Genomic DNA, 20,526 nt, shown 5'->3' with positions numbered 1-20,526 from the left:
CAGCCATCTTGGGTCCCTTCAGAGTCAGTACGGGGTTTCCAGCACAGCAACAACAGGGCAGCCCGCCACATTTAAAGAGACAGTAACACAGTTACAGACCGGAGGAGCGGTTTACTGCACAATGAAGAGAACGATACTACGTACTCCTGACACTGTTATGACTTAAAAACAATATAGCACAAGTACATATATCATGGAATAATGTTACTTTCACATGGTAATGAGTGATGTGGGGGTTCGCAGGCTTGAGTCCCGCAGCTGACAGGTTACCATGGCGACTCTTGACCCCCATCAGGTAAAATAGAGGACTTTCCCCAACGTGATTAATCATATATGCTTCATTTACTCAGTACTCTACTTTTGTTTCATTGGAACACTGACATTTCTTGTGATTCTAACCTTAAAAAACGTTTTAAACTAATAAGAGTTCTTTCAACAAAATGAAACCATCCCCAAATATATTCCAATAGATGCTCAAATACTTAGTATGCACTTTACACCATATATACATATTTCCCACAATTTAATGACGGCTATGGTCAGTAAGACCCATCCTGTATTTATGAAGTCTCTCACATGACTCAACATGTCTTGCACAAAACATTCATTTACTGCTTTTGCAAATCAAATTGTATTTAATGAAAGCAAAAACAATATAAACTGACTTTACCGTGTGTGTATAGTAATGCTTTAAAAACGTACATGGAACTTCTGACAGTATGATTAATTCTTTTTATCCAAAAATGTTTCTCATAAAATCAAGAGTGGAGAGTAGTCAGAAAACAATACTTTATTGTGTTATCAAAGAAAACAGATTGGACTTGGGAGAAATTTAAAACAATCAATACACATCATGAAAGGCAGGCAAAATGAAAAATATTAATAAATGAAAAGGGGAAATAAACGTTTTGGGATGACTTCAAGGGCTGAACGCTGGAGCAGTGGTTGGCGCTCTCGTTGTCCACAGTGTGCCCTCGGCTCCTGCGCTCTGCATACAACTAAACAGGATAAAACAGTATAGAAGATGATAGCTGGGGAATTACTTAAAAAACAAATTGGAACAGCAGTCTACCCACAGTCACATTCAACAAACACCAGCTGCACCTAAAAGGTCAATTCTCAGGAAAAGTACTTTTTAATAGATATAGAAAAAGACATCACATAACTTGTAGCGAACCTGAAAACTAACCAACAAAAAGACTGGAGGACTTCTCTCAGCAGTGATCTCGAACACTCAGTCACTCTTTACAGCTATTTGCTCTCTTCTCGCTCTACCGTAACAAATTGCAAACCTTCCTTGTCAATATTTACTTCACCCAATTTTCAAAACCCCTGCTTTCCCCAAAGACATGGAAAAAAAAAAATGTAAAAATGAAAGCTCTCCCACACGTTGTCTGCAACGTAAACTCTCCCGACCTGTATGTTGCAGGACAACCTGTCACCAGTCTTTAGGACTTGGAGGCTTGCTGAGCCTGACGTCGCAACAAGACGTATATTTTCTCCTTAATCCAGTCTTTGTTGTACGGTTGGTATGTTTGTGTGTCAGATCTGTACCTGCAGGAAAAAGAAAAATGTGTTTTTAATTAAACGATTCAAAGCATACAACCTTGTGGTACATGGAGGCAAGACTTACACAAGACAGCTCAGATCTGCCAGGTCGTCGATGAAGTCAAACAGCTGACTGATGTCATAAGTGATGGATGGACTGTTCGGATTCATCCTCTTTAAATGCTCTTCGTACATCTTGCAGACCCCTGGAAGAGAGGATTACAACATTATGACTTAAAAAGCATCACTCTTAACTGATAATTGGGCAAATATTTTTATACACATCAAAGGTGAAATTAAGTGAGAAAGGTTATTGAAGCACAGCAGACTCGATGACATTAAACGCATTAGCAATGAATATACAATATTCTATTTATAGTAATAAAAACCGGTGCCAATATCCAATATATAAGAAAATTAAAAAGTTGCTCCAGATACAATGTTTACTTGCTATGATAAATGTTTATTTGAGAAGTGTTGAGGATGTAAATCATGTTCTACTGTATTTGTTTGAAAATGCTCTAAGTTGTTTCTTTAACTTTTAGTTTCTCAGTAAGTCTGTTATAAACAACTTAGTCTAATGAATTTTGTTGTTGTTGTTTTTTTAACAACAAAAACTGATGTTTTCACAATTTCTCCGCTCAGAGTTAAAAGACGTGTTTGTGAAAAAGTAAGTTTTAGATACACATTGGTAGTCTTTAGTGTCTTTTTGGGTGTTAATTTAGAGAATTATTATCGGTACTATGTATGCGCATAATAACTTAATCTGGTTTTATATGACTATTCCTACAATTACGCTGCAATGAATAAACCATATATATTTGTAGAGACTCACCTTCCATACATTCATTCACTGACTCGTAGTCAGCGTATGTGCGGCCCTCGGGTCTCTTTGTTGGCTGGACAAGCAAAATTGTGTGCGACTGCAACGTGATCGATAATGTTTAGTACACACAACAATGTCTTCTTTTAAAAAGCTAATAAAATCAAACATAACAGAGCGACGTATTCCGAGCGATTTTCACAAACGGCAACTGATGCAAAACAAATAGTTGTAACCCAGAAAAAAAAAACCTTCATATCGCGACAACGTTAAACTACTAATCCTCGTGAATTACTACTTTTTCTAAATATATAGTGCTAACCGACACATATTGTGCTCAAACAACGACAGCCTTTATTATAAAAACTGAATAAAATACGTATTTAGCAGGAGGCGTGAATGCTAACCTAGCAGCCGTGTTAGCTTAGCAAGCGTTAATGCAAGTTTGCGAAGTTGATATTGTTTAATATCTCACTTTACAGAAAAACAAAACGCGTTTACCATGTTTGGGATTGCCGTTGACTGCTTGAATGTATTTGTAATGTAAAATTTGCAACGATTTTCCTGTTTAACTCTTCTTGGAGAATCGTGCGATGAGATTGCCGGAGAGACAACGTTCAGAGGAAGTGGATCTGCGTCACTTCCGGGTGTTCCGGTTCCCGTTGCCGTGTTGCATTTTTAATCCTTCCGTCAATTTTATATATATATAAACAATTAAATCGATGTAAAGGACTGTGCAAAAATAATAGATGTTGTGCTTTGCAATTTAATGAGACAAAAATATATTGCAGTATGAAAAGTCTGTTTTAATAAACTGGAAATTGTTTTGATCCAAAATAAAACAACCTGGAGCAATTTTAATGTATTAAAACACATAACTGTTGTGTAAAATAAAAGTAAATTGCCATTTTTTAAAAGTACAGGAAGATGGAATAAATCAAGAGTTGGTTGACAACAGTTTTCAAGGTTCTCAAATAGAATATTTCCCAAACTTACATGTATTTCAATTTAATAAACCCATTGACACTTTATTATAGGTTTTGCCCATAAGGTTAAATACTCAAAAGAATACAGTAAGCATCAAAAATGAGATTTGAAAGATCAAAATACAACACTCAAATACAAAAATACGAGCCATCAATCATGGTGATATTCTCTGTAAGTTTAATGGAAATGCAGATGTTACAAAGGATATTCATGTGTGGGTTCATAAACAACCCTATGTGTTATTAGCAGAACGCATGCTTAGGTTCTTGCTGTCCGGACTCTCCTTGGTGTCACTCTCCTTGGGGTCCCTCTGCTCGGTGTTGTTGCGGGTCGCCCCCTCACCACTCCCCCACACTCTGCCTGGCATGCTGCCTGGGTCTCAAAGTTATTGGCATTGCCCTGGCAGCCTCCGTACCAGAATTCAGTACATTTGTTGGTGCCTGAGTCATAATAGAATCGAACTTTCCAAGTGTCACAAGGGCCGTCATCACGTGGCAGGGAGCAAACATCACCAGGGAAGGAGGGTGAATGAGGTGATGAGGATGAAGGAGATGATGGGGGCCGCTGAGTGACAGGAAAGAAAAGAGTGAAACAGTAAACATTTCTGTGCAGATTTAGAAGATGTACAGCAGTTGCAATTCCAAGATACCAGATATAGGCAAACAAAAACATTTATCAAGCTGTCTTTCTGATTTGAAAAACCAGAATCATTGCTTACAGTAATGCAACTCAACAAAGATTTTCACTTACCGATAATACACACACATCCTTGAAACTCTGCCTCTCAATGTATCACACTATGTTTTAAGATATACTTTATTTCAATTTCATCTTTTATTGACTTAAACAAGTCAAATTATTTCCCCTACCACAGCTGTCTGAAACGCAGGACATCCAGCTCTGCCAAATCCTTGAGCCATTGTCACCCCATCCAAGCAACAACCATACCTAAATGAAAAAAATAATGAGGCGATAAATTAATTTGAAGCCACCCAAAAATGCATGTCCTGATTTTATTTTATGTCGTTTAAATACAGGATTGAGAAAAAGGCTACCTAGTGTGAATGCAGTCATTCTGTGAGCAGCCTTCATTCCTGGGTCCAGTTGCAGAGGTGTGTCCATCAGGGCAGCAGCCGTACATCGACTGTGTGCAGTGAGTGTACTGCTCATATCCATTGTTTGTATCTGACTTCGAAACTAATGTCAACACAAAGGAGTTGAAACATGTTGGCATGTGAAAAAAAAACAGTCCATGTGTACATCTTATTCTGTTTTCATTATATATATATATATATATATATATCATATATCCTCTCACATGTCCTATATCCTCTCACTGAGTGTGTGTGTGTATATACATATATATATATATATATATATATATATATTTTTTTTTTTTTTTTTTTACAATATTCATAATACTGCACAAGTGATGGTACTTATAGTAAACTGCCTAAACCATGCATTATTTTGTTATAATTCTTGGTTTACAAGTTTTGCTGCTGTTTACCTGAGGGGTATCTTGGCATATGAGGCCCATATCCTCTCACCGAGTTCCCAGCTGCTGTTGGATTTTGTACACTTGGGACCACTAGAGGGGAACAATGTTTTAGATAACAAAAAGTACAGCTAATGAAAGAGTTTGAAATCATTCTCACATTGTGGTTGAGTGCAGGGCTGTGAATTGCATGCCTCCACAGAAACAGGCCTGCTCGCTGATCCACACTGGGCTTCTGGATAAGGATTCAAACTTGCGTCTGAGCAGGAAACCCTCCTCTCCCTCACACCACCACCACAGCTTCGAGTGCACTGCAGAGACAGGAGGGGGCGGTGATGTCGAGATACAGCAGCATGCAAGGTTATTTTTGGGGTCAAAAGCACTTTCCACTCTTCACTTACCAGTCCGTACTCTGTCACATGCCAGGTGACGTGCGTGTGACAGGCAGGTCTACGACAGGTCTGCACAGAAGCAGGTCGCGTCTGTCCACTGCAGGCATGGTCAGGCTGGCGTTCACCTCCTGATCCCACACAGAACACCTCCCTCGTCTGCTGTCCTTCCCCACAGGTCACTGAACACTAACCGACACACATAAACATGCGCTGAAATCTCATAAACCCATGAAATCTTCATAACCTCCTAAAAAATAAATCATAGTAACTCTACTGTCATCATCTATATTGCAACTTTCATACCACAATAGCAAAAAGTAGACCTTGATGATGGATTTATTATACATTGCTGTGCTTCAAAGGAGTTTTCAATTCAACATTATCTCCAAACTGGTGGTAATCTTTATTGCAATTAAAAATGTCTGGTGTTGGATACAAACCACGCTGAAGCTGGAGATGCTGAACTGTGCGGGGCATGGATGCATGTTGCAAGCCTGTTGCATCTGTGGCCTCTGCAGTCGTTGAGAAATGCAGTATGTCTCATCCACCACTCGAGGGTTGGAGGGGTCCTGCACCCAACACGTTACACTGCGATACTGCATGCCCCCATTGCAAGTGGCAGAGCACTGGTCGTAAACACCGATTTTGTAGAAATATGTGTGATGCTCTCTAGGATGAGGGGCAACAGCAACAGGAATGGAGGACTGCACGGAGTTATTGTCTTCATCCAAACCCACGAATTCAGTGTGGGTTAGTGTCTGAAAAGAGACAAATTATACACAATGATTGAATGATGAATGATTCTTCGAGGGAAACACAACCCAGCAAAACAACTCCTGAATTCAAAACAAGAAAAGAGATAACACTCTCAAACATAATATTCTGAATGTTTTGTCGGTGCATCTTTAAATGCAAAAAAACAAAAGGTCTAGAAGCGATATCAGAATCTCGATTAAAAACGTTTATTTGGAGAAAATTATATTTTACGGAGGCAGAGAAGATCTCACTTTAAGCAAGTGAATATCAAAATCAAATTTTGTAAAGTGGCATTCAAATATTCACAAAAGCTGCAAACAATCTCTATCAGTTACACTCTTTATAATTTAATAAATGACTTAAAGACAAAAGTGCTCTTGCAATAATAGTATTCCGATAGTAATAATAGTAGTAATTGTGTGTGAATGTGATTCAGGGTTTAATCCTTTAATTGAAATTTAAATCTGCATGGTTGTTCATTATTATTTGATATAGTGAAGGAACGGAAACCAAGTTTATTCATAATGCACCTTTTATAGCTATTTCAAGGTTTTCTACAAGAATGTAGAAATACGTTAAAATGGAACATTATAATCATAGACACAATATAAAAAAATAAAATTTTCTAAATGTATAGTATTTAGTCTTCATCCCTCACCCTGCAGACGCCATCCACACAGATGTCACTGCGGCCAACATAGCACTTTGTTCCATCCACTACTGCAGGTCTGTGTCTGTAGAAGAAGTTTTGTCCACTTGGGACACAGTTCAGCTCACACGCGTTGGCTGCTAAAGTAGTACAGGCACACAAATCACAACTTTATCATAGATCAAATCTGTAAATGCTTAAGACCTCTTGCATTTGAAATGAGGAAAAAACTATTTTTTTGTCTCCATTTATTCATATCAGTTAACACACCTCCATAATAAGGCACCCATGTTTGGTGTTTTCCTTGAAATTGGATTCTGTCAAACTGGGAGCACTGCTCCTCCCTAAAATCCTTCGATCCCGCTGGGCATGCCTAACCAGGACAGAAAATAACATGTTAATGCAACACAGAATAGATTTCAGCGATGTGCATAACATTTTTTTTTTAATTAATAAAACATTGCAAGTGTGTTATTACCTGTGTGTTGCAAGTGCGGAAAGATTTGGAAGATCCTAAGCAGTTGTGTCCTCCATCTGTCCTGGAGGCGAAAAGTAAGAATGCCACTTGCATGTAAATAAGACATTTTGCATTGTCATACATACACTTGGTTTCAGTTTTCTAGTGTAATTCAAACAGTGACAAAAATTATAGAAAAGCATGATAACATAATAACCTTTTTACAAATGACTATTTTCAGGGTTTCTTTTGATGGAAAGATGAAACATTAAACAAGAAAAAATATAATGGTTTATCTTGAAAAACTTTATATTTATAATACTGAGATACTGAGTTACATGACAGAAGACAAATAGTCCCATATGTTTGTGTCCTACCTTGATGTGATGCATTTCCTGGTTCTCATTGCCACTCCTGTGCCACAGGTGCGACTGCAAAGCCCATAGGCCCCAAAGTCCCCCCAATAGTCGTGGGTTGGCAATGTCTTAAAAATAAAAAGTAGCAAAGCAGTGTGACATCCGCTGATTCAGCCCCTGGAACATATAGTTCTCACACACACCCTATCGTAGCCCACCACGAACCACTAACGCACACTAACTACATGCTAGAGACGCCAAAATGGGAACTGGAACATTTAACCACAAAACCATCGTCCATATGTTGCATGATGTCTGCAAAAGGCTCCTCTGTGATAAATAAACAACATGTGCCAGACAGCAAATATTTGTTTGGGTGCTTTGCATTTGAAACAGTATATATGTATGGATGTGTGCAATTACTAAACAACATATTCAGATTGCAACAATATTGATACTTTGACTTCTATTCATTCTGTGTGGAGTTGTGTTACAAGAATTTCCTCCCAGGGATTAATAAAGTATCTGTGATTCTGATATCGTCCAGTTTCACAGACACAGTTTAAAGTGGGACTCACGGTGAGAGCAGGTACAGCCAGCAGCTGTAGGAGCCCCAGGAATTGTAGAGAGTTCATGATGATCAAATGGTAGTCCTGAGAAAGTGGAAAGTAACTAAATAATTAGTACATCACTTCAATAAAAAAAAGAAAATGCAAAAACAAGTGAATTCACACAAGTGTTTCAGTTATGGCTTTCCTTTAATATAATGGATTTAATAATGTACAGTCGCTGCATGCATATATAAGAGATCTCACAAAGTCTTACCTTCTCAGAGTGAAGTCCCAGCTGGTCGTCCTGCAGCCCACAGGGATCTGCTCCTCAGTAGGAAATGTAGGCGCTCACACCCAGCTTTCTACCTTCTCACCCCCTCTGCTCACCAAGACCACATCCCATAAAGTCTCACATTTCAACCACATGGAAAAACACAAGCTTTCATTTTTTTTTTCTCCCCTCAAGGGATTATTTTTTTTAACCTCTTCAGTTTTTGACGCTAAATATATTATGGGTGGGGACTTTACTGTTTGGGACAGGATGTATAAAATTGGGATGCACATCTGCAGTTTATAACGTCAAGTTATTTCTATTGCAAAGCTGTTTTCTTACTTAACAGATTAATACTTTCTGTTGTTGTTGATGCAGTGCAAAATGATTATTAGGTTCAATCCCGAATGGCAAATAGTGCTGAAGTAATGACACATTCATGAATATTAAAAGAAAAATGCCTCTAAAGTAAGATTAGGGGTGCATGAGGGTGAAAAAGTTTTTGTAGTGGTTGATCTTTTCTTGCCAAACGGCCTTTTTGCACGTCCCATAACCTCTAAATATGGAGCCATAAGTTACAGCAGTGGAGGCGGCTGAAGGTAAACATTGCTTTAAGGGTCTATTTAGATTTATTTTAGTAAGAAACCTCAGGGAGACATGACCAGGCCATGGAGGATATTCCAGTAGGAATCAATGAAGAGCAACATTTGCGTGCAGAAGCAGGAGGAGCCATCCTGGCTGTCAGGAGTGAAATATATACTTATTATCACCACAGAATGCCTGGGTGAAGGAAAAAATAGCTGATGTGTATGGTGACTGTATGTCTGTATGTCTGTGTGTGGTAGAAAGAAAATTATGACAGCAGAGGTGATAAATCTGTAGTTAGCACGCAGCATAGGCTGAAGGAAGGTTCCTGTCATCACCTTCAAGACAGGCGCACATAGACATTTACGTGAAAGAAATGCAATAAATTGCAGTTCATAATGTTCTAGTTTTATTAGAGTGATTCCAGCAAGGTGGTGATTCAGCTACGCGGTTATTTTGTGTAACACTTGTGCTTTAATGCCTGACATTTATTGGCTAAATTTAGAGACACAAATTCATTGTTATTAAAGATACACATATTTTCTTTTTTGCAAATGTGGAAGTTTAAAAAAGAAAAGCTGCAGCACAGGAGTGTAACATGCTTACATTCAAACATCCCAAGAAATACATTTTTACGAAATTCTGCATTTCATGTCAATCCATTCCATTCATCCCACACTTTTATCCTCCTCTGACAAACACACAAAGACACAGTCTCGTTTTCATCCACAATCAGAAGAAAAGTCTGCCAGAAAGTGTTTTGTTCCTTAAAGCTGTCGGTTCAGTTTCTGTGCCTGCTTCTCTTTGGCTTCAAAGGCACTCTTGGTGCTGAACAGATCCTCCACCGTATCCACGATCTCCTGCATCTCTCGGGAGAGGTCGTTGTAGCTCTCCTTCAGGCCCTCCTGCTGCTGCCTCAGCTCCACGGCCGCTCGCATCAGCTCGGTGGCCTGGTGGCTGCAGTGGCCCCGGAGCTGCTCCACGTCCGACAGCAGCACCTGCATGCTTTTCATGAGCTGGTCCAACCTGTCTACCGTCACTTCAAACCCCGACTCGTTCACATTCATGGCCTTGTCGTTGTCGGGTTCCTGGGCTTCGGCTTCGGCTTCGGCTTCTGGCTTCAGCTGTGTCTCCATCCTGCTGATAGCTGCCTTGATACTGAGATGTCAGTCAAACAAATGTCTGGAAGAAAAGGCAATCATTTAGCCACGGTCAAAGTGTGTAAAAAAATAAAAAGCCGAGGGATAAGAAGGAATAGAATAGAGAAATGGTCAATAGACATCACAGGTACGAAGCTGCTCCGACACTCGGTTTCTTTCAGCTGGTAAAGAGTTTAAGCTACTTGCAGGGGGTAGGAAAATGCACTTCTAGCTAATCTGCTTTACTTGTGTACCGGTGTGTGAACTGTTTGTGTCCAGGTGCCCTTTCACTGACATGTGCTGTGCTGTAATCCAGTTAGGGCATCTATTGCAAGAAACACCATCCCTAGTCCAGACCATCGCTGGCTCAGCTGAGCAGTAGGCGGGACATCAGATTACATGGTTTCTTCCCTCCTCCAAAACACTGCCCTGTCTGAGCAGATAGATTAACCTCGTCCTCGTAACCTCTGTTGGTGGCCTTCACACGCACGTACACTTTCATATGCCCACTATAATCTCTCTTCTCCTGTGCACGACGATGAGTGTGTGGAGGAATTACAATGGCACTAGTGGGTTTTAGTGTGCTGCTCAGACGTGAAGCTCATGTACAGATCACATCCTGCATCCAGTCAAAGAGTTCAATTTATATAAAAATACAGAAAATTGAGAGTCAACCAATTGAATTATTTTTGCTTTTGTCATTTTTAACGGTTTTACACAAACAATTGGAGACTGATGAATGATTTTGCATCTGCTGAATGTGGAGTGAGTTTTAGAAGAATATTGTAAATTGATGCCTCCCAAATGGTTTATTCTGCCATGGATGCTGCAAACCTGCTGTGCATCATCCTCTAATTGAGAAAATGAAGCAAAATAAAAAGGATCATAGTTCAGCACTATGTTCTGGTGTTATGCTGTATATGACTTACAGTATACAATAAAAGAAAGCAACTCATCCATGAAACTTGGTTTAAATTGTAAAAATTATGGTGCTTTCTCTGATATTTCATAAATTTCAAATATTAATGAAAACCTTCTCATCAATGAAAAGTGTTTTTGCATGTACTCACATGCAAAAAAGTGATACATGAAGAAATAGGCTAAAGCTGTATGGCATTTATAATACATGGTCTGTACTGTTTGTGAAATTGTTTGAGTTATATGCAAATTGCAGACTTATTCTATGTCTGTGGTTTCAATCTGGCCAGAAATATAGTCATTGAGTGGTCACTATAAATAGATTGTAAATGTGAAACAAAACAACAATAAGATGATGACAGACACCAAATACATTGATAGAAGTGTCCATTATACCCTGTAATTGGTGTCACAACTTGATACATCCAAATTTGATCCGAGACACTGCAGACATAAAACTTATACTTTTAAAAAAAAGAATTCCATATGTGTCCTTTATGTCATATTCTGTCTATTCAGAGAATGTTTTAAGCCACAAATTATATAATATGTGTCATCTTTAAGTCAGTTTTATGCTTTCCAGCTTATTTCATTATATTCAGAGGACATAGAATATTGGTTAATACTGTATGACTGACTTTTGAAACTCGTAATTTAGAAGTGACTAAGAAAGCCTATTGAGTACCGTTTAAAGCTGAGGTCAAGAAACTGTCAGAATGAAAACAATGATGAGTTGGACTCTAACCTGTCTCACAGCAGCATCCGAAATCTCTCTTTTCCAATATCAACCAATCAATATTGCCAGTAGATGAAACAGCAGAAAGACAAAAACGAGAAAGTAATAACACAAAGTGACAAAATGCCACGTGGTTCAAAGCACGTGAAAGAGCCGGCAAGGCAGCAGCCCTTTAAATGGCCGTAAAGATAAAGGAGTTCACATGGTGACCTCACCACCCATCGTCGCTTATCTGAGACAGACAACTTGCCTCATGGAGGCCAATGTCAAGGGGAAACTCTTCTTACACTGAGACAGGCTTCCAATGCAATACTGCAAGTATGATAAAGAATGAGGAAGTACTCATTTTAGACTCATATTGCTAAGCAGAAGTGTTAATTAAATGCATTGGTGATGTTGTTTCGTATGTAAATATTCACACCAGAGGACAAATTGTTGTTCTAAAAGGGCAACTTCAAAAGTTGAATGTAGCTTTTTCCAATTTTGCAACAACAAAATATACTGTACATGATGATAAGCAGTTAATTACAATTAAACATGTTCAAAGGGTTTATACTGAAGAAAATTAATTTAAAAACTCTCTCATTTGTGTATCTATATTAGAAAAAACAAACAAGACAGAAAATGTGCCAAACATTTTGTTGAACAAGTTGAACAAGAGTAAAAACCAGAACAATTAGTTAACAACAACAACAACAACAACAATAATAATAATAATAATAATACCAATAAAATTAATAATAACAACAACAACAACAACAACAACAACAACAACAACAACAATAATAATAATAATAATAATAATAATAATAATAATAATAATAATAATAATAATAATAATAATAATAATAATAATAATAATAAAGTCATAACTATTTCATTAGGTTTACTACCATTTCTATCACAATAAAAAAAAATGTTACTGATGAAATTTGACAACCTTAAAAGAAAACATTGAACTCTTACTTGTTTTTGTGGAAATGATGTGTGATCATCTGGGATGTTTCACCATGCGAGCTGAAGATAACCAAGACAGTGTGAGAAGCCAACATGGTCTCAGAGCTCCATGGGTCTGCCCACCTCACTGCAGCCGTGCCCAGTCACTGAGGAGGTGGTCCTGTTGATGTCTCACACTGAACCCTGAACACTGCCTGACAGCAATTAGTTGAATGTAAATTAGTTACTGTATTTATATATTTGTTTCCCTATTTCTTTTGCTCTTTATTTATTTATGTTCTTCTGTTAAGGAGAGTAGGGCCTATTGATATACAATAAGGGTATCCGACCAAATTTATATTAGATTGAAGCCAAAATGTTTATTTCTAATGCAAAAACTATTTTCTACGTTTTCTCATATCGTTGAGAGTAACTTAAAGTTAGTGTATTTCTCAAGTGTCTCCACATGAGGGCAGCATCATCATTCCAAATTGTTTTAGTCTTCAGTTCTCTTGGGGGAACCCATATGAGCCTCAGTGTCCCCTTTAGGTATAGAGCCCTTTCCTTGTTGCCATCTTTGCTTGTGTGTTTTGTTTTTAGAATAAATGTGTACATGCCATTTGTAACCATTCAACTCCAGTCGAGTTGAAAGTGCTTGTAAATTCTGTGGCGACGCTGCGCATGTGTTTCAGTGAACTCCAGCATGTGTGAGCATTTAAGTGGCAACATGTGTATTCATGTGAGTTTCTGTGTATGTGTGTGCCGTGTTGGGGGTTCAGAGGTATGGATTATTTCACCCTGGGCCTTATTCAGAGAGGTCAGCCGAGCGTGAGGCGGAGAGGAGAAAGGCAGCATTGTTGTGGTCCAGATGAGTGTCAGAGGTGCCTCAGAAAATAGATTCACTCATGGAGGTTTTAGCAGGGACACACTGGCCTGACCCTTCAGACTATATGACCGTGCTGGGACCCCTTTTACAATCGCGAATAAATATATCAATTCGCTTGGTCTGGCAGTTATGTGCCACTTACAGTGGCTGCAACTCATTGGTGCACCAATTAGCAGGGCTGCAATAGGGAAGAAAAGAGAAGAAAACGTGACCGTTAAAAAAAAAAGAAGTTCAGCTTTGTCTGACTAAGAAATGCAGGGAACATTTCAAAAGATTGATTTAATTTTATTTAAAGCAACAGTTGGTTGATGAAATGGAATTTCACTCCCCTTTTAAACACTACAATATATGCCACGACCAGTTTCCTATGGAAACAAACTTAAGAATAACTTGAAAATACATCTGTGGTCTTATCTCTTTCTTTCTTTTTTGACTGACACAAACAAGCTCCACCCGAACATGGTTTGTCTCTGCAAAATGCTTTCAGACAAGCCATCATCACCGCTGCTCATAACTGAAGGAAAAAGTTCACGGCACTGTTTCTCTTCTAAATGATTTACTCCCAACGTGTACACAATAATGAAGCTCTGTGTCACTGGAAGAATGAGAGAGTTATGGACCAGTGGCTCACATGCTGGCTCAGTCATCGGACCCTCAGGGGACCAGGGACTTGCCACAACGTCGTTACTCTCAGAACTGTTTGACTATTTAAGGACTCTCCTGGGTGTGCATGGGCCCACGATTTATAGCTCTTCATCAGGGCTTGTGGAGGTATTGTTGTTGTTGAGTTTTAACATGGAGTCTTTCTGGTCATGGGAGGAATCATGGGGGATCAACATGCAGTTGATGGGAGCAAAATGCATATGGAACATTATCATACTGGATATTGAAGCACGCATTCAGGGATGTGTGTGGTGAAAAATGCCGAATTATTAGGTGCACTTTTATACCAATGACATGTTTATTTATCAATGTATTTTGTATTTTTTTATTGTTTGAAGAAACCATAGCTTCTGAAGAATACTCAGACATGCATAGGTAGAACATGCAAACTCCACACATAACATCTCAATCCACTGCATTTAAACTGGGAGTAATTTTGCTTACCAAACCACAATTACTCTGAGACCTGATTCATTAAGATACTTACAATTATTTGGAGACATATTTAGTTGTTTGAGCTATGGTAGTTATAGGGCACCCAAACATTTGATCGTCAACTTTTTCTTCTTCAAACTGCCTCAGAGGAATATGTCTTTAAGAACATAGCAATGCCCCAGTATCCCCCAAAACAAGTAGACACTTTTATTCAAAAGAATAGTAAGTAAAGGAGCTAAGCAGAGCTCCACCCAGATTAGTCAGATCTGGATCAGTTTCTGTAAGAAGTTGCCTTTTCTGGTAAATGGGTGGGATTCCATGTCTTGTCCCTCCAGGGGAGTACAACTGCATGAATAGCTAATGTTCCAATCAAAACGCCCCCGCTTTCATTTGTTTCCAGAGAATTTCATCCCCCGCTGTCAGAAAAAACAACAATGTTACATCTCTCCTGTGTATCGGCCAGAAACCTGATACTTACAGAAAGCTGTCTGAGTCAGGGACCTTGAAATATTTGCTTCCAGAATGGACCCCAGGTTGTGGAAAATGGGCGATTTATGCTGAAATTGGCAGCTCTTGAAGGGGATAAAAAATGACTCATCTCACTGGTATGCTGTCGGTTGTTTCAGTGAGCTGGTTTGCCATAAATAGGACCCATAAAACTGTCTCCCACCATGTGACTCGATCAGTGGACCATGCCAGAAGAAATCAGGCCAAACATTGGCGATCCCGATCGGAGACCTTGGAAGATAAGCAGGGGTATCCTTGTCAAATTGCAGGGATGTAATTTAAAGTGGAATGCATCAAGTTGACCTTCTCATGACACACGGCCATTATGCATGTCTAATGTGTCCAGAGTGTCTGTCGAGTGAAGCATTTGGGCCCGGGTTCATGATAAGTGATACATCTGACATTGATCTGCTCACCGGCCCAGAGCACTCTATTGTTGGACTCTGCTGCACCTGATGTGATAGCCTGCCAGCACTGCACTCCCCTAAACAAAGCTTTAATTGTTTTATAGTCCTTCCACATTCCTGGGCTCGCAGTTTTGCCTCAGCGTACACTTACACACACGTGCTCACGAACCAGGTTATACATACTGTACACAGACCACTCATCCCATTTGATGTTTTTCTTCTGGTGATGAAGTGCTACGCTTGGCTTGGCATGACCGAAATATAGAAACGTGTGGGAATGTGGCTTTTCAAGGAACCACAGGCCCTTAAGTTGATCCACGTTTAAGCCAAGAAAAGTTGAGCTAAAAGGCTGGTTTGGTGTCGTTTGTTGTTGGTTTATTGTCGACGCAAATCGAATTTGAATTGAACTGAAATGCCAGTCCACTTGAATCTATGTAAATAAGACACATTTCTGATTGAAAACTAAACTTTGCTCTCTTAGAATCCCATAAGTATAACAAATTCAAAGGCTGCAGAGCTTTATATAAAGATTTACATGACTTTTAACGATGAAAACCTCAAGCAGGCGCACCACAACCCATCATTTTATCACAATAGAACTTACACATGTGGTATAAACAAACATATTCCAAAGCGAAGTACCGTACCCATTGCAAATTAGCAAATTAACTTGGATCACTCTTCAGATCAAACAATATCCACAAATGTGCAGGAAAATAAAAAATAATTGCAAAAAGTAATTTTAATCAAAGGTGATAAATACTTTTGTTTTTCTTTCAACCTCTTTTATTTACAATATGAACCCATTTAGATTTATTAGACGGGAACTATTTTGCTTCCAAATAGTAACTCTGGTAGCCACTAAGTGCTATGACATTTTTATCTAATCAGAAATAAGTTCAAATATCCATGAATATTACTCATGATTAAACCACAGTTACAGCCACATGTTGTTTTTCACAACAGCCGTGACATTTCTCTCTTTTTTTTTTCCTTTTTTGTTACATGCTGTCATTTCTGCCAGGACCTCATTTACTTTTATCCAGGCTGGGAAACGGGTTTTAGACACCAGGGAAATCTGGTGTGCCTCTGCTCCTCTCGCAGCTAATTAGCGTGTGAACTAATTGCACAGCTAACTTTAGCAAAGCGACAGCCTAGTTCCATCCGTCCGCTCTCGATAAAGGCGGGAGGCAGATTTAGTCGGGCCTACTGGTGACATCCTGGCTACTTTTAGCATTATCTGACAAGAAGATTCACCTGGGGAACCTGGAAGCCACTTCAGTCTGCAAATGATCAGGTTTACACATTGCACTCCTGCCTCACAGTTACAAGGTCCCTGGTTCAATTCTCGATTTAAGAGCCTTTCAGTAGGATGTTTGTATGCTGTCCCATACATATGTGTGTTTTTCTCCCACTGTTCAAAGATGTGTATTTGAAACTGTAGTTTGAACTCATATACAGAGCAACACGGTCAAAGTATCTAGTAGGTCCTGATATGTAGTCTGCTCTGACTTTGTATGCATATTTTATTATTTTATTACCTTGATTCCTGTATTTCCTCTGCCTCTGTGAAGCCCCCAGTGGATCCTGCCCCATACTGTGAGACTGAGTTGGGATTTGAGGTTCACTGGCAACTTAAATTACCCATAGTGTCTGCGAGCATTGTTGTGAGCCTTCACCAGGATTGACTCCAGCTGCTTGCCACCCTGAAGTGGACAAAGTGATAAACAAGATGGATGGTAATTTATCATGCGCTCCACCACCCAAACGTGACTAAACCAGATTTCAAAACTGGAATAATGTTAAAAGAAAGTGTAAACACACTTCTGATCAGATCTTCAAATGGAGTTTCACACACATTCTTGTTTTACCAGATTGATAGTAATGGTTCCCATTTAAAGAGACAAACACTACCCTCTTTGTTGCAAATAAAACCCAAATTTTATGTGAGGTGATCCGGAGGTTCTTGCAGTTTGACGACCTTAGACTTCCTCCAATTGCTCACTCAAGGTTGGCACTGATGAAGAAAACAGACACCAAATTTTGACAGACCCCTGTCCACCTGCCATTCTCCTTCCTGCTGCTGAGAGGGTCTTGACAGCCAGAGTACATGTGTTGAAGTTTGGAGGTGTGCTGGTCTGACTTCTATGATATGAAATGCATCCAACATGAAGGGGATGACAGGGGAGAGATCTAAGGTCAAGGTTATAGGGTGCAGTGGATCAAATTTCTAAAAAAAACTGGACCACCAAGTCATTTAAGGGGTGGCTTGGGGGAAAAAAAAAAAAAAGATCTGGGCTACAGTTGGCTCAAAAATGTAACTGAGACAGAAACAGTCAAACATTCATGTTTTTGGACTGTCGGAGAAAATGGGAGCACCTGAAGAAAACTTTTGCATGCACAGAAACAACATAAATACTAAACTGAACACGGGGAAGTCTGATAATTTACAAATATCCATCCATCCATTGTCTTTAAGGCTAATATTTGTTTTACATTAAAAACCAATCTGAATGAAAATGTATGTTTCATTTCATTCAATCTTTTTGAAGAGTCAGAAAATGATGTATTGTCAGTGTTATTGGCAATGATTTATTGTCAGCCCTTCAATATTTCAGCTAGTTTGGATGTTTGAGGGAAGATGGCTTTTCATATTAAGCATTTGTTCTAAATCTTTTCTTTTAAATAATTTTAGTCATTATCATTAGTCAATTTGATTTGATATTTTGGCAAGTTTCAGGGTAAATCCTTTCAGTGCCAGGCATGACTTCATGAGTACATGACTTCATCAGCTCTGGACAATTTGACACCAGGTAGTGATGTAATGAAAAAGATCAAAATAAAAGAATGGGAGGGACACTACACACATGAACCATTTCCCCTCTGTGAGCCAACAGTGATTTATAGAAAAGGTGTTGTTGTGAAGGTCAGACACTGAAGAATTGTGTGACTGCAGGTGTGTCCCTGCACTGCTTACTTAACAGCCCACATCAGGAATCTTTTCACCAATCATCATCCATTTTTCATTACACAACAGACACAAGAATAAAATCAACGCACATTTAAATTCAAATGTGATGGAAAGTACTAGTACTTCCTACAAGGCAGGAAAAAGTGACTTAGAAGATCGATAAGACATGTTTTGAGTTTTATCTGATCTACCGTCCGATGTGGTGAAACCCCAGTTCATCAGAGGATGAAGTGTAATCCTGTAACACCTGCCTCTCCACTGATTGGAGCCTTTCACAGCTCGTGTACCATAAAGAAAATACGTTCCATTCAGTGAACTTTGTGAGATAATAAATTGTTAGAAAGGAAGAACTTCCTGAGGATTTTGTAGGTGGTGATGAGAGATGCATTGGCAATTTATTCACTGGCTGATTAGATAAGAACTTGGTGAGTCCATCTTGCTGTATTTGTTTTGCTGCTGTGTGAACACAATCAAATGCATGCTTTTGGACTTTGGAGTACCCATAGAAAAAAAATGGAGGCACAGTGAGAACATGGAAACTCCAAATAGAAAGGCCCCTAAGCCCAATAGGAATGCATCTTGCCGTCTTAAAACAGCACCAATACCTCTCCTGAAAAATCTCACATTTCTTAGTGTATTTAGCAATCCTCTCATGTACTAAAAGCACAAAAGCCCCCTCGTATTTTCCCACCGCATCAGCATGCATAATATGGGTGCCACATGGGCAGCGATCAGAGATGGCATTACACACCCTCGGAGGCATTTCCTGCAGCGTTTCCTGTTCTCTTCATGACTTCATGTGCTAATGTCCATTAATCCTGGCAACTCCACAGCTTTTTCTGTCTCAGCGTCTAATATCACAAAGGCTCTCTCTCTCTCTCTCTCTCTCTCTCTCTCTCTCTCTCTCTCTCTCTCTCTCCCCCTCTCTCTCTCTCTCTCTCGCGTTTCCACTTTCTTTCCGTCTCCACAGCCGCCTCTGAACAGGGGGCAGCAGAGCGGGGCTCCCGGTATTTCACAGCCGATGGTGGAGATAAGATTTCTCCTGTATGAGAAGGTTTACATGCACCCATGGCCTGTGTGTGCATGCGTGACAGGAAAAACAGTGTATACAGGTTGGCCTTGGGGAAAACATCGTCTGGGAGCTGTAAAACTGATGCCAAGCTGTCCTGCATTTTTGTCACAAATGTCTGCAAACAAGTAGCAATCAAATAGGAAGTAGTAAAGTTTAAGATATAGGATGTTGGGCTGAGTACAGTGTTGAAACATGGGACTTATATTTATTGTTGTGTCTGTAACGCCGGATGATACATTTTCTTGAACTACCATATGCCATCTAATCACACAAGGTATGAACAGTATTATCCATAATAGGTTTTTTATTATGATTGCTCTCATTTTAGTGATGAGAAACATCATCAAATGTATTTTTGGCTTCCCAGAAATACTTTATCTTAGGATGACTCAGATCAACAGCAGTCCTCGCCTTCGTTCCTCAAGAAATAAGTTTAGCTACCTCACAATAGACAACACGGATGGATAAATCATTTTCCTGAGGAAGTCATATGAGAAACTTGTGATGGACCAAACCATTTACGCAGTTCTGTTGATGTGGATGTATTGTGTTCAAGCAAAAATAGTAATGTGCTCCATATATCATTTCTGGTCTGCTCCCTCCAAGTTTTTGCATTTCTTTGAAAGAATTCCCTTAAAATTGTAAAACAGATCAGAGGGGGACAAACAACTAACTACATAAGGCTCACAGGCATTGCCATGGTGTACAGTAAATTACATGAGTGAGCTGCATCCCATGTGTGTGCAGTGACTGAAAAGTCATACAAATGCATGATTCCGTTTTTTTATGTTGCTCCTCCACTAGAGCAGTTTTGACCTGACATTGTTCATGCTTTTGTCTTCCCAGCAGCACATTCTCAAAAAAAAACCATTTACAAGAAGTTGCAAAAAAAAATACCAAAAAAATACAATAGGTACTATTTCTGGAAATGATTTGAAAGCAAAACTAACATGTTCACATAATGTGACGTACATAAACAAAGC

At 39.2% G+C, this 20,526-nt stretch overlaps 3 protein-coding genes across 6 annotated transcripts; all 3 read right to left on the bottom strand.

Annotated features, from left to right (window-relative positions):
- Window positions 1-767: 767 nt before the first annotated feature.
- Window positions 768-3,000, bottom strand: erh (ERH mRNA splicing and mitosis factor). 2 transcript variants are annotated; one of them, XM_080513565.1, is made up of 5 exons: window positions 2,873-3,000; window positions 2,384-2,471; window positions 1,634-1,754; window positions 1,417-1,554; window positions 768-998 (listed from the first exon to the last, which is right to left on the bottom strand). In XM_080513565.1, exons 1-4 carry the CDS (start codon window positions 2,873-2,875, stop codon window positions 1,449-1,451), a joined length of 318 nt encoding a protein of 105 aa, XP_080369691.1. In that variant the 5' UTR covers window positions 2,876-3,000; the 3' UTR covers window positions 768-998; window positions 1,417-1,448. The 2 variants fall into 2 exon arrangements, with proteins under 2 accessions (XP_080369691.1, XP_080369690.1); XM_080513564.1 differs by having other exon boundaries at window positions 768-1,554.
- A 522-nt stretch (window positions 3,001-3,522) lies between these two features.
- Window positions 3,523-8,524, bottom strand: paplnb (papilin b, proteoglycan-like sulfated glycoprotein). 2 transcript variants are annotated; one of them, XM_080514572.1, is made up of 13 exons: window positions 8,292-8,524; window positions 8,045-8,119; window positions 7,488-7,594; window positions 7,132-7,192; window positions 6,924-7,026; window positions 6,663-6,790; window positions 5,689-6,006; window positions 5,258-5,434; window positions 5,017-5,167; window positions 4,869-4,949; window positions 4,414-4,555; window positions 4,228-4,306; window positions 3,523-3,922 (listed from the first exon to the last, which is right to left on the bottom strand). In XM_080514572.1, exons 2-13 carry the CDS (start codon window positions 8,099-8,101, stop codon window positions 3,617-3,619), a joined length of 1,710 nt encoding a protein of 569 aa, XP_080370698.1. In that variant the 5' UTR covers window positions 8,102-8,119; window positions 8,292-8,524; the 3' UTR covers window positions 3,523-3,616. The 2 variants fall into 2 exon arrangements, with proteins under 2 accessions (XP_080370698.1, XP_080370697.1); XM_080514571.1 differs by having other exon boundaries at window positions 6,663-6,793; window positions 8,292-8,523.
- A 776-nt stretch (window positions 8,525-9,300) lies between these two features.
- LOC308143616 (uncharacterized protein) lies at window positions 9,301-12,747 on the bottom strand. Of its 2 annotated transcripts, none has more exons than XM_080514483.1 (2): window positions 12,633-12,747; window positions 9,301-10,055 (listed from the first exon to the last, which is right to left on the bottom strand). In XM_080514483.1, exon 2 carries the CDS (start codon window positions 10,007-10,009, stop codon window positions 9,641-9,643), a length of 369 nt encoding a protein of 122 aa, XP_080370609.1. In that variant the 5' UTR covers window positions 10,010-10,055; window positions 12,633-12,747; the 3' UTR covers window positions 9,301-9,640. The 2 variants fall into 2 exon arrangements, with proteins under 2 accessions (XP_080370609.1, XP_080370610.1); XM_080514484.1 differs by lacking the exon at window positions 12,633-12,747 and adding an exon at window positions 11,676-11,792.
- Window positions 12,748-20,526: the final 7,779 nt, after the last annotated feature.

This window comes from Blennius ocellaris (genome assembly GCF_963422515.1).
Source record: "Blennius ocellaris genome assembly, chromosome: 18".
Classification (NCBI taxonomy): domain Eukaryota; kingdom Metazoa; phylum Chordata; class Actinopteri; order Blenniiformes; family Blenniidae; genus Blennius; species Blennius ocellaris.
The sequence above is the reverse complement of the archived record's forward strand: the minus strand, read 5'-3'. Positions and strand labels throughout refer to the sequence as shown.